The sequence below is a fragment of the Hoplias malabaricus genome, unplaced genomic scaffold (assembly GCF_029633855.1).
Source record: "Hoplias malabaricus isolate fHopMal1 unplaced genomic scaffold, fHopMal1.hap1 scaffold_85, whole genome shotgun sequence".
Lineage (NCBI taxonomy): Eukaryota > Metazoa > Chordata > Actinopteri > Characiformes > Erythrinidae > Hoplias > Hoplias malabaricus.
The window spans coordinates 35,001-47,500 of record NW_027100833.1 but is presented as its reverse complement, the minus strand read 5'-3'; the positions used below and the strand labels follow the sequence as shown (position 1 = coordinate 47,500).

The 12,500-nt window shown below is 50.1% G+C and overlaps 1 protein-coding gene across 1 annotated transcript; it reads right to left on the bottom strand.

The window, feature by feature from the left end:
• Positions 1-504: 504 nt before the first annotated feature.
• LOC136681759 (2-acylglycerol O-acyltransferase 2-A-like) lies at positions 505-10,944 on the bottom strand. The gene is made up of 6 exons (XM_066658740.1): positions 10,851-10,944; positions 9,698-9,876; positions 7,487-7,691; positions 7,113-7,287; positions 6,619-6,818; positions 505-659 (listed from the first exon to the last, which is right to left on the bottom strand). Exons 1-6 carry the CDS (start codon positions 10,942-10,944, stop codon positions 505-507), a joined length of 1,008 nt encoding a protein of 335 aa, XP_066514837.1.
• Positions 10,945-12,500: the final 1,556 nt, after the last annotated feature.

Sequence of the window (12,500 nt, the reverse complement as noted above, 5' to 3'; positions counted from 1 at the left end):
TCCATTCCACCTTAATTATTGTGGGAATGTAGATCTAGTGTTCTTATATGAATTTTCCATTCCACCTTAAATGTTGCTTTGAGGTGATTACTGCCACTTTATCTGAATGTACCATTCCACCTTAAACTGTGCAGCTGTTGTATGACAACATCAAGGCTCCACAATGTAACTGCTGCACTATTTAAGGCGGAATGAAGAATTTGAATAACAGACAAGAAAATAGGAATTTTTTTACTACATTTTGACAAAATTATTTACATTTTTTTTTAAATTATAAGTGGATGACAAAAATCATTTGTAAAAAAGGTTATAATTATTAGTAAGTAATTAATTAATTATAAGACGGTCTTTAAACAGTTAATAATGATGATTTTAGCAGCAACATCAGATACAGCATCTATTTGTCCAGTTTTTTTCTTCTGGTAGCTGCTTGAAGACAGTCTCTCTCTCTCTCTCTCTCTCTCTCTCTCTCTCTCTCTCTCTCTCTCTCTCTCTCTCTCTCTCTCACAGGAAGTCCAGGTGTGTGTCCTCAGGTATGCCGTGAATACTCTTGTGCTCCTCGAAAAGCTGTGTTAACTCGTCCACATACATCTGGTGCAGAGCGTCCAGCTCCTCAGCCGAAGGCTTCTCGTTCCTCTCCACCTTAATGGGCCTTCCCACTACAGAGGAGAAACACAGAGGGCATTCACTATTTCATCATTCACCACTTCATCCCCAGGCAGAGCAGTCCAAACAGCACCCCCTTGTGGTCCATGTCCTAAACAAGACGGAGTGAGCAAGTGGGTGTCTGTGTAAATCAGTGTGTATGAATGAGTGAATGTGTGAGGAAGCAAGTGATTGAGTGAGTATTTGTGAGTGAGTGAGTATTAGTGAGTGGGTGAGTATGAGTGAATGAGTGAGTGAGTATGAGTGAATGAGAGAGCGAGTGAGTATTAGTGAGTGAGTATGTGAGAGAGTATTAGTGAGTGAGTGAGTAAGTGGGTGAATGAGTAAGTGAGTGAGTATGAGTGAGTGAGTGAGAGAGTGAGTATTAGTGAGTGAGAGAGTGAGTGAGTATGAGTGAATGAGTGAGTGTGTGAGTGAGTGAGTGAGTGGGTGAGTGAGTATTAGTGAGTGACTGAGAGAGTGAGTATTAGTGAGTGAGTGAATGAGTGAGTGAGTGAGTATTAGTGAGTGAGTGAGTGAGCGAGTGAGTATTAGTGAGTGACTGAGAGAGTGAGTATTAGTGAGTGAGTGAGTGAGTGAGTGAGTGAGTAAGTGGGTGAATGAGAAAGTGAGTATTAGTGAGTGAGTGAATGAGTGAGTATTAGTGAGTGAGTGAGTAAGTCGGTGAATGAGTGGGTGAGTGAGTATTAGTGAGTGACTGAGAGAGTGAGTATTAAAAACTAAAGATGTGTACTCCACTGACCGGGTGTGTGCTGAGTGTGTGTGCTGAGTGTGTCTGTGCTGACTGTGTGTGTTCTGAGTGTGTCTGTGCTGACCGTGTGTGTGCTGACCGTGTGTGTGCTGAGTGTGTCTGTGCTGACTGTGTGTGTTCTGAGTGTGTCTGTGCTGACCGTGTGTGTGCTGACCGTGTCTGTGCTGACCGTGTGTGCGCTGAGTGTGTCTATGCTGACCGTGTGTGTGCTGACCGTGTGTGTGCTGACCGTGTCTGTGCTGACCGTGTGTGTGCTGAGTGTGTCTATGCTGACCGTGTCTGTGCTGACCGTGTGTGTGCTGAGTGTGTCTATGCTGACCGTGTCTGTGCTGACCGTGTGTGTGCTGACCGTGTCTGTGCTGACCGTGTGTGTGCTGAGTGTGTCTATGCTGACCGTGTGTGTGCTGACCGTGTCTGTGCTGACCGTGTCTGTGCTGACTGTGTGTGTTCTGAGTGTGTCTGTGCTGACCGTGTGTGTGCTGACCGTGTGTGTGCTGACCGTGTGTGTTCTGAGTGTGTCTGTGCTGACCATGTCTGTGCTGACCGTGTGTGTGTGCTGACCGTGTCTGTGCTGACCGTGTGTGTGCTGACCGTGTCTGTGCTGACCGTGTTTGTGCTGACCGTGTGTGTGCTGACCGTGTCTGTGCTGACCGTGTGTGTTCTGACCGTGTGTGTTCTGAGTGTGTCTGTGCTGACCATGTCTGTGCTGACCGTGTGTGTGCTGACCGTGTGTGTGCTGAGTGTGTCTGTGCTGACCGTGTGTGTGCTGACTGTGTGTGTGCTGACCGTGTGTGTGCTGACCGTGTGTGTGCTGACCGTGTCTGTGCTGACTGTGTGTGTTCTGAGTGTGTCTGTGCTGACCGTGTGTGTGCTGACCGTGTGTGTGCTGACCGTGTGTGTTCTGAGTGTGTCTGTGCTGACCATGTCTGTGCTGACCGTGTGTGTGCTGACCGTGTGTGTGTGCTGACCGTGTGTGTGTGCTGACCGTGTCTGTGCTGACCGTGTGTGTGTTGACCGTGTCTGTGCTGACCGTGTTTGTGCTGACCGTGTGTGTGCTGACCGTGTCTGTGCTGACCGTGTGTGTTCTGAGCGTGTCTGTGCTGACCGTGTGTGTTCTGAGCGTGTCTGTGCTGACCGTGTGTGTGCTGACCGTGTGTGTTCTGAGTGTGTCTGTGCTGACCATGTCTGTGCTGACCGTGTGTGTGCTGACCGTGTGTGTGCTGAGTGTGTCTGTGCTGACCGTGTGTGTGCTGACCGTGTGTGTGCTGAGTGTGTCTGTGCTGACCGTGTGTGTGCTGACCGTGTGTGTTCTGAGTGTGTCTGTGCTGACCGTGTGTGTACTGACTGTGTGTGTTCTGAGTGTGTCTGTGCTGACTGTGTGTGTGCTGACTGTGTGTGTTCTGAGTGTGTCTGTGCTGACCATGTCTGTGCTGACCGTGTCTGTGCTGACCGTGTTTGTGTGCTGACCGTGTGTGTTCTGAGTGTGTCTGTGCTGACCGTGTCTGTGCTGACCGTGTGTGTGTGCTGACCGTGTCTGTGCTGACCGTGTGTGTGCTGACCGTGTCTGTGCTGACCGTGTTTGTGCTGACCGTGTGTGTGCTGACCGTGTCTGTGCTGACCGTGTGTGTTCTGACCGTGTGTGTTCTGAGTGTGTCTGTGCTGACCATGTCTGTGCTGACCGTGTGTGTGCTGACCGTGTGTGTGCTGAGTGTGTCTGTGCTGACCGTGTGTGTGCTGACTGTGTGTGTGCTGACCGTGTGTGTGCTGACCGTGTGTGTGCTGACCGTGTCTGTGCTGACTGTGTGTGTTCTGAGTGTGTCTGTGCTGACCGTGTGTGTGCTGACCGTGTGTGTGCTGACCGTGTGTGTTCTGAGTGTGTCTGTGCTGACCATGTCTGTGCTGACCGTGTGTGTGCTGACCGTGTGTGTGTGCTGACCGTGTGTGTGTGCTGACCGTGTCTGTGCTGACCGTGTGTGTGTTGACCGTGTCTGTGCTGACCGTGTTTGTGCTGACCGTGTGTGTGCTGACCGTGTCTGTGCTGACCGTGTGTGTTCTGAGCGTGTCTGTGCTGACCGTGTGTGTTCTGAGCGTGTCTGTGCTGACCGTGTGTGTGCTGACCGTGTGTGTTCTGAGTGTGTCTGTGCTGACCATGTCTGTGCTGACCGTGTGTGTGCTGACCGTGTGTGTGCTGAGTGTGTCTGTGCTGACCGTGTGTGTGCTGACCGTGTGTGTGCTGAGTGTGTCTGTGCTGACCGTGTGTGTGCTGACCGTGTGTGTTCTGAGTGTGTCTGTGCTGACCGTGTGTGTACTGACTGTGTGTGTTCTGAGTGTGTCTGTGCTGACTGTGTGTGTGCTGACTGTGTGTGTTCTGAGTGTGTCTGTGCTGACCATGTCTGTGCTGACCGTGTCTGTGCTGACCGTGTTTGTGTGCTGACCGTGTGTGTTCTGAGTGTGTCTGTGCTGACCGTGTCTGTGCTGACCGTGTGTGTGCTGAGTGTGTGTGTGCTGACCGTGTGTGTGCTGACCGTGTCTGTGCTGACCGTGTGTGTGCTGACCGTGTCTGTGCTGACCGTGTGTGTTCTGAGTGTGTCTGTGCTGACCGTGTCTGTGCTGACCGTGTCTGTGCTGACCGTGTGTGTTCTGAGTGTGTCTGTGCTGACCATGTCTGTGCTGACCGTGTGTGTGCTGACCGTGTGTGTGCTGAGTGTGTCTGTGCTGACCGTGTGTGTGCTGACCGTGTGTGTGCTGAGTGTGTCTGTGCTGACCATGTCTGTGCTGACCGTGTGTGTGCTGACCGTGTGTGTGCTGAGTGTGTCTGTGCTGACCGTGTGTGTGCTGACCGTGTGTGTGCTGACCGTGTGTGTGCTGACCGTGTCTGTGCTGACTGTGTGTGTTCTGAGTGTGTCTGTGCTGACCGTGTGTGTGCTGACCGTGTGTGTTCTGAGTGTGTCTGTGCTGACCATGTCTGTGCTGACCGTGTGTGTGCTGACCGTGTGTGTGTGCTGACCGTGTCTGTGCTGACCGTGTGTGTGCTGACCGTGTCTGTGCTGACCGTGTTTGTGCTGACCGTGTGTGTGCTGACCGTGTCTGTGCTGACCGTGTGTGTTCTGAGCGTGTCTGTGCTGACCGTGTGTGTGCTGACCGTGTGTGTTCTGAGTGTGTCTGTGCTGACCATGTCTGTGCTGACCGTGTGTGTGCTGACCGTGTGTGTGCTGAGTGTGTCTGTGCTGACCGTGTGTGTGCTGACCGTGTGTGTGCTGAGTGTGTCTGTGCTGACCGTGTGTGTGCTGACCGTGTGTGTTCTGAGTGTGTCTGTGCTGACCGTGTCTGTGCTGACCGTGTGTGTTCTGAGTGTGTCTGTGCTGACCGTGTGTGTACTGACTGTGTGTGTTCTGAGTGTGTCTGTGCTGACTGTGTGTGTGCTGACTGTGTGTGTTCTGAGTGTGTCTGTGCTGACCATGTCTGTGCTGACCATGTCTGTGCTGACCGTGTCTGTGCTGACCGTGTTTGTGTGCTGACCGTGTGTGTTCTGAGTGTGTCTGTGCTGACCGTGTCTGTGCTGACCGTGTGTGTGCTGAGTGTGTCTATGCTGACCGTGTGTGTGCTGACTGTGTGTGTGCTGACCGTGTGTGTGCTGACCGTGTCTGTGCTGACCGTGTGTGTGCTGACCGTGTCTGTGCTGACCGTGTGTGTTCTGAGTGTGTCTGTGCTGACCGTGTGTGTGCTGACCGTGTGTGTGCTGAGTGTGTCTGTGCTGACCGTGTGTGTGCTGAGTGTGTCTGTGCTGACCGTGTGTGTGCTGACCGTGTGTGTGTGCTGACCGTGTGTGTTCTGAGTGTGTCTGTGCTGACCGTGTCTGTGCTGACCGTGTGTGTGCTGAGTGTGTCTGTGCTGACCGTGTGTGTTCTGAGTGTGTCTGTGCTGACCGTGTGTGTGCTGACCGTGTGTGTGCTGACCGTGTGTCTGTGCTGACCGTGTGTCTGTGCTGACCGTGTGTGTGCTGACCGTGTGTGTGCTGACAGTGTGTGTTCTGAGTGTGTCTGTGCTGACCGTGTGTGTGCTGACCGTGTGTGTGCTGACCGTGTGTGTGCTGACAGTGTGTGTTCTGAGTGTGTCTGTGCTGACCGTGTGTGTGCTGACCGTGTGTGTGCTGACAGTGTGTGTTCTGAGTGTGTCTGTGCTGACCGTGTGTGTGCTGACCGTGTGTGTGCTGACCGTGTGTGTTCTGAGTGTGTCTGTGCTGACCGTGTGTGTGCTGACCGTGTGTGTGCTGACAGTGTGTGTTCTGAGTGTGTCTGTGCTGACCGTGTGTGTGCTGACCGTGTGTGTGCTGACCGTGTGTGTTCTGAGTGTGTCTGTGCTGACCGTCTGTATGTGGGTGAAAGGTTGAATCTATAAATAGATAAAGAGTTGTGTCTCTAGGTTTAGTTCAGACTGAGGATCTACTGTGTCCTTGGACCTGATGATGTCAGACTCCATCAGAGCGAGAGATGGACAGAGTGTAACCATCAGCCTTTAACTGACGTCACCGTCTCTGATACAGAGATGATCCGAGGAATCAACACAGCTCTTGAGACTCTGGAAAGTTAGCTTCCGTCCATATACACAGCAAATTCACCAGTGTTAAAGGAACACTGTTAGTGTAATAATCCAACACTCTTAGTTTAATGTTAACACTGGTGAATTTACTGTGTACCTAAATAAACGGGACGCTGATCGTCCAGAGAGAGTCGTCACTCTACGCCACGCAACGCAGACGACCAGCACCAACTCTCCATCTGTAAAATCTCCAGCTGCAGCAGAGATCACGTTTGTTTTTATCCGACTCACGACGGCAGCTCGTAAAATGACGCTGTGGTCTTTTGAAGAGGTTCAAACGCTCCTTGGATCGGTGGCCGACGAAAGAATCCAGCGAGAGCTGGACGCTGCAACAAGGAAGGAACAAACTCTACTGATCTGTCTGAACTGATGACGGAGCTGTGTTCAGTCCCAAACAACAACAATTTTACCAAAAAGTGCAAAACATTTCACCATCGTTCCACTTCTAATGATTATATATTTTAGTTCAGGTTTAGGTCATCAATATTTTCACTGTAGTTTTTAACAGCAGCTGAGTGCCATTAAGTGCTCACAGACTATTAGCGCCCCCTGGTGGAAAGCAGGTATTCCTCAGTGAAGGTTGGTGTTTGCAGGGTCCGTACCGACTGTAGTGATGGGCTTCCTGTAGGGCATGAGGCCGAAGCTGTACTGGAAAATCCCCCGAGCGTGGAAGAGTGGCAGAGAAATACCCATAATGCACTGCAGGTGGTCCTGTAACCACCTGAGCCAGGTGCCACGGGGGTTAGACACCTGATCGTACACCTCGTTCTCTCCGAAAGAGTAAACAGGGACCAGGTGGGCGCTGTGGAAAACACACACCAACACGTTCACAACATGTTCCATGTGTTTGACCTTTAAAGGTGCAATATGTAATACATTTACTAAACTAAATCATGAAACGACCAGGTGTGTGATCAGAGATACAGTTAAGTTGAAGCACTGGCGTCTCTGACAGCACTTCCTCAAGATCTAAACACCCTGAGATATCTCTGTCTGCGGTGGTTTGGACGTGGACTGTATTAAGATTTAAAGGTGGAGCAGAAAAACGTAAACAACAATAAAGACTAGTTTGGAGTGAACTGTAAACGCTTCATACCCATGTTCCATCGCTAATTTAATGAAGCCCTTCTTATTGGCCAACAGCACTGAGTGCTGTCCAGGGTGGGAGTCCAGTGCCTCTAAAGCTCCGCCCACTGCGATGACCACGGCGTTACCACCACCTTCCCGACGCAACAGATAACTGGCACTGTCCTTATCCGAGGGTACCAAACCTGGAGCATAAATGTGGGTTAAAACACACACACACACACACACATCACAGCACCATGCAAAAAGATATCACCCATTATAGGTTCCGTATTTAGTAAATCTTTTCCTCTGCTCAGAAACACATCCTCGGGCTGTATCTTTTACTCTGGGTGCTGTGTTGTCCAGTGTGAGACCTGGATGAGCGTTTGAGGTGGTTCTGACCTGCGCACATGATGTAGTCCCTGAAGAACGGGGCTCTGAACCAGAGCGGCAGCATCAGCAGGTAACTCTCCAGCCCCGGGAACAGTTTACTGAAGCCTGTGGCCTGGGTGCAGAAGTTAGTGAAGGCCCCGGCCACAAGGATCCCATGAGGATGGAACCCCAGAACGTAGTTTTGTCTGGGGTCTAGATCCACAGTCTTCACCAGCTACACACACAGAACACACACCACAGGTAACGGCCTGATGACATCACTCGGGCCTGTAAGGTGGGGTGTTTCTGATAAAGTGGCCAGTGAGTGTCAGTAGAGGGGGGGTGTTTCTGATAAAGTGGCCAGTGAGTGTCAGTAGAGGGGGGGTGTTTCTGATAAAGTGGCCAGTGAGTGTCAGTAGAGGGGGGGGGGGGGGTGTTTCTGATAAAGTGGCCAGTGAGTGTCAGTAGAGGGGGGGGTGTTTCTGATAAAGTGGCCAGTGAGTGTCAGTAGAGGGGGGGTGTTTCTGATAAAGTGGCCAGTGAGTGTCAGTAAGGGGGGGGGTTTCTGATAAAGTGGCCAGTGAGTGTGTATATATGTATACCGTTCTTTTTCTCTACTCAGTGTGTGTGTGTGTGTGTGTGTGTGTGTGTGTGTGTGTGTGTTCAGGTAAACAGAGAGTGGTCTGAGGGTCAGTGATGTATGAGTTCTGGATGTTTTCCAGCCGGTCCAGTTTTAATGATTATAGAAGAAGCTCAAAAACACGGCACGGTCATCGTTCAGGGACGAGCTCTAAATACCTCCCTGAGCCATCAGTGTGTGTTGTGTGTGCGTGTGTGTGTGCGTGTGTGTGTGTGTGTGTTTGTGTGTGTGTGTGGGGGGGTTATACACAAACCTGACCCCCCCCCCCCAAGTCACAGCCACACTGCTACCACTCTGCAGCTGATTCCTAGAACAGTAAACTCACTCTGAGGAGGAGGATTAGGGATTAGACCAGGATCAGGGGCCAGTTTGAGGACTCACAGATTTTCAGAAGGTTTTTAGTCTGATTTTATCCAGCGTCTAGTACCACAGCTCACAGCAGGTTCTGGGAAATAAACCCTAGATTGTCACAGGGGCTCCCCCCAAATCCCATAAAGACGTTCCGTTGTCTGAAGCCCCGTCTGTGTAAATAACACAGTGTTTAATGACGGTCCACTGGCTCTCTGTCATTGTTTGGCTTGGGTTTTCTGGCCTTCACCTTTGACCCCAGGAGTTTGACCTTGTTTATTAGCGCTGGAGTTTACAGTCCGCCTGAAAACACCGGAGGTGTTAAAGAGAGAGATCAGATAAGAGTCTCGTACCAAGAGCTCTCAGCCCTGAGAGATAACGACGACAACAACATCACACCAAACACATCTCTGTTTTCACTGCGCGGGAGAAACGCGTCCCGATCTTAACCCTTTAGACCTCAGCACGTGAGAGTTCCACCCCCAAAGGGACGTGTGCTTGTGTGGGCTGAAAACAGTGAGGTGGGGGTTTGCTTCCTCTTCGCCTCTTAATCCACATTTTTGTGGAAAAGTAACTTCACGTGTCCACAGCAGGGAGCTCCGGGTCGGTTCTGACCGTAAATAAACGGACGGTCGCAGTCAGCGGAGGGACTTCTTCAAGGGAAAGTCCACCACACGTCGTCTTCATGAAACGTTCCTGATTCTACTAAAGCACTGTGTAATTCTGAGGTTTTTAAACAAGTCCAGAGCGCTCTGATATTGTGCTGAATACATACAGCAGGAGAAGCCCAGGCTTTAACCCTTAACCCCAGTCTCCAGACACAGACCGGTCCTAATCCTGACGCCATACTCAAGCACCAACAGAGTCAAACACTTACTAAACCAGGTTCACAGGTGTGTGTGGATCTGTTCACACGAAAAACTCTTTATTATTATTATTATTATTGGTTTAATATTTGCACGTTCCAGTGACTCTGTTGATTTGGGTTTTAAATGTGTAGCTCATATACAGCTACAAACGTCAGTACATTTGTGAATATTGTTTATAAACTCTAAATATTTTTTATCGTACCATTACCAAGGGTTTATTCATGGATTAATCTAAATATTGCCTCTGTTTAGACCACTAGAGGGCAGCAGAGTGACAGTGATGCCGCTTTAGGCCACTAGAGGGCAGCAGTATGATATATGGTTATTTTAAATGCAGGTGTGTGTGTGTGTGTGTGTGTGTGTGTGTGTGTGTGTGTGTGAGACCTGTATGGGGAAGTAGTCCCTCAGGTAATTCCAGAGAGGCATGCGGCAGAGTAGGGGGGCTTTCCTCCCACCGCGAGAGGGCGTGTCCCAATCCACATACCACCATGCAGCGTAGAGCACACTCACCAACCAGAAACGAGAGAACAGCAGACAGAAGAACAGCACTATACAACAGGGGGCTGGAGAGAGAGAGAGAGAGAGAGAGAGAGAGAGAGAGAGAGAGAGAGAGAGAGAGAGAGAAGAACAGGGAATGCTGGGTAATTGTGGCACGCAGAGGTTTGCTGGTCTCCAGTAAACTTTGATTAGCTTTATGTTATTATATTATAAAAAATACCATAGCAACAGCCAAACAACTTCTTGGCAACCACCTGGGATATCGTAGCAACTTCTTAGCATTCACCAGCAATACCAAAGCAACATTCTAGAAATTTATTAGCAACAAACTGAAATGCCACAGCTTTGCAACACATTACCAAACAGCAGCCACTGTGGATACCATAGCGACAGCCTAGCAACACTATTGCAACCACCTTGGATACCATAGCGACAGCCTAGCAAATTAGCAACCACATGGGACACCATTTCAACAACCTAGCATCCACCTCTGATACCATAGTAACAGCCTAGCAACTTCTTAGCAACTCTCTAGAATACCATAGCAACAGCCTAGCAACACATTAGAAACCTAATGGGGATAAAACAGCAACCAACTAGGATAACAGCAATAGCCTAGCAACACATTAGCGCCTACCTTGGACTACATAGCAACAACATTTTAGCAACTCTCCTTCTTTGATTCATTTAGCCTTCACTGCTCCTTTACAGCCTCAGGTTTGAGTGCTGCCCCCTAGTGCACAGGCTCGTGTTAGGTTAAAATACGTCCGCTGAGACACTTCAGCGAACGTCTGCGTGTGACGTCTGCACATGTTCACAGATGTTCAGACACAAACGTATAAACCAGAATTTCACTTCATTAGAAACTCCTACCTCAGACAGACAGATAGATAGATAGATAGATAGATAGTGGATGAATGTTTTTGTGTATAAGTGGGATTTATTATTTTACACTGAACTGGAGCACGAGCTAGTATCTACATTTGGACATACACACTCACACATACACACACACACACACACACACACACACACTCACCGAGAGCGAGGAAACAGAAGACCCACTTCAACACAGCGGCGGTCTGCAGCCTCCTCTTCAGAGGAATGTGAGCTGGAGCGAAGTTGATCTTCATCATCAAAAACGGAAAAACAGAACAAAACGAAGGAGAAGAAAAAGGAGAGGAAGAAGAAGAGAAAGAACCGATGCAGAAGAGTGAGAGAACTGAGCAGAAAAGATCAAAGGTCAAAGTCTGTATTTCTCTCTTTATCACAACACTTACCTGAGGCTTAATCATCCCCCCCCCCCCCCGTCTCTCTCTCTCTCTCTCTCTCTCTCTCTCTCCCTCCTTTTATCATTCAGACTTTTGACCCACATCTACAAAGAAGATCAAAGGGACACACACAACATGAAACACTTGGCTGTCAGACGTAATGGTGGTGTTTATTTGTACTGAAGCGTGGACAGTGGTGATCCAGATTATGGTCCACAGAGCGGGTCACCCACCATGTTTTAAATATGTTCTCGGACACATCCAGGCCACTAGGTGTCAGTATGTCAGCTGTTTAAATATGTGAAGAAGAATCCATGGAGAAAAAAAAAGATAGTTCCTTTCTAAATAAAATCAGAATGCTTAATCTTTGCTGTGGATTAGCTCTCACACTCACTCAGAGATGAACACAGCGCCCCCAACAGGACAAAAAGATGTGCATTATTTCTACAGTGATAGGAGACATGGAGCACAGAGAGCTCTGATTCTGCTCTGATGAACTTCACTCTGCGACCGGTGAACATACACACGCCAGGACTCCTCTATCACCAAAGTTACACCAGGGTGGCAGTGGGTCCGGAGTCTACCCAGAATCACTGGGCGCAAGGCGGGAAGACACCCTGGAGGAGGCGCCAGACCTTCACAAGGCCACACACGCTCACACCTACGGACACTTTTGAGTCTCCAGTCCACCTACCAACATGTGTTTTTGGAACGTGGGAGGAAACCGGAGCACCCGGAGGAAACCCACGCAGACACAGGGAGAACACACCACACTCCTCACAGACAGTCACCCGGAGGAAACCCACGCAGACACAGGGAGAACACACCACACTCCTCACAGACAGTCACCCGGAGGAAACCCACACAGACACAGAGAGAACACACCACACTCCTCACAGACAGTCACCCGGAGGAAACCCACACAGACACAGAGAGAACACACCACACTCATCACAGACAGTCACCCGGAGGAAACCCCCGCAGACACAGGGAGAACACACCACACTCCTCACAGACAGTCACCTGGAGGAAACCCACGCAGACACAGGGAGAACACACCACACTCCTCACAGACAGTCACCCGGAGGAAACCCACGCAGACACAGGGAGAACACCCCACACTCCTCACAGACAGTCACCCGGAGGAAACCCACGCAGACACAGGGAGAACACCCCACACTCCTCACAGACAGTCACCCAGAGGAAACCCACGCAGACACAGGGAGAACACAACACACTCCTCACAGACAGTCACCCGGAGGAAACCCACACAGACACAGGGAGAACACACCACACTCCTCACAGACAGTCACCCGGAAGAAACCCACGCAGACACAGGGAGAACACACCACACTCCTCACAGACAGTCACCCAGAGGAAACCCACACAGACACAGGGAGAACACACCACACTCCTCA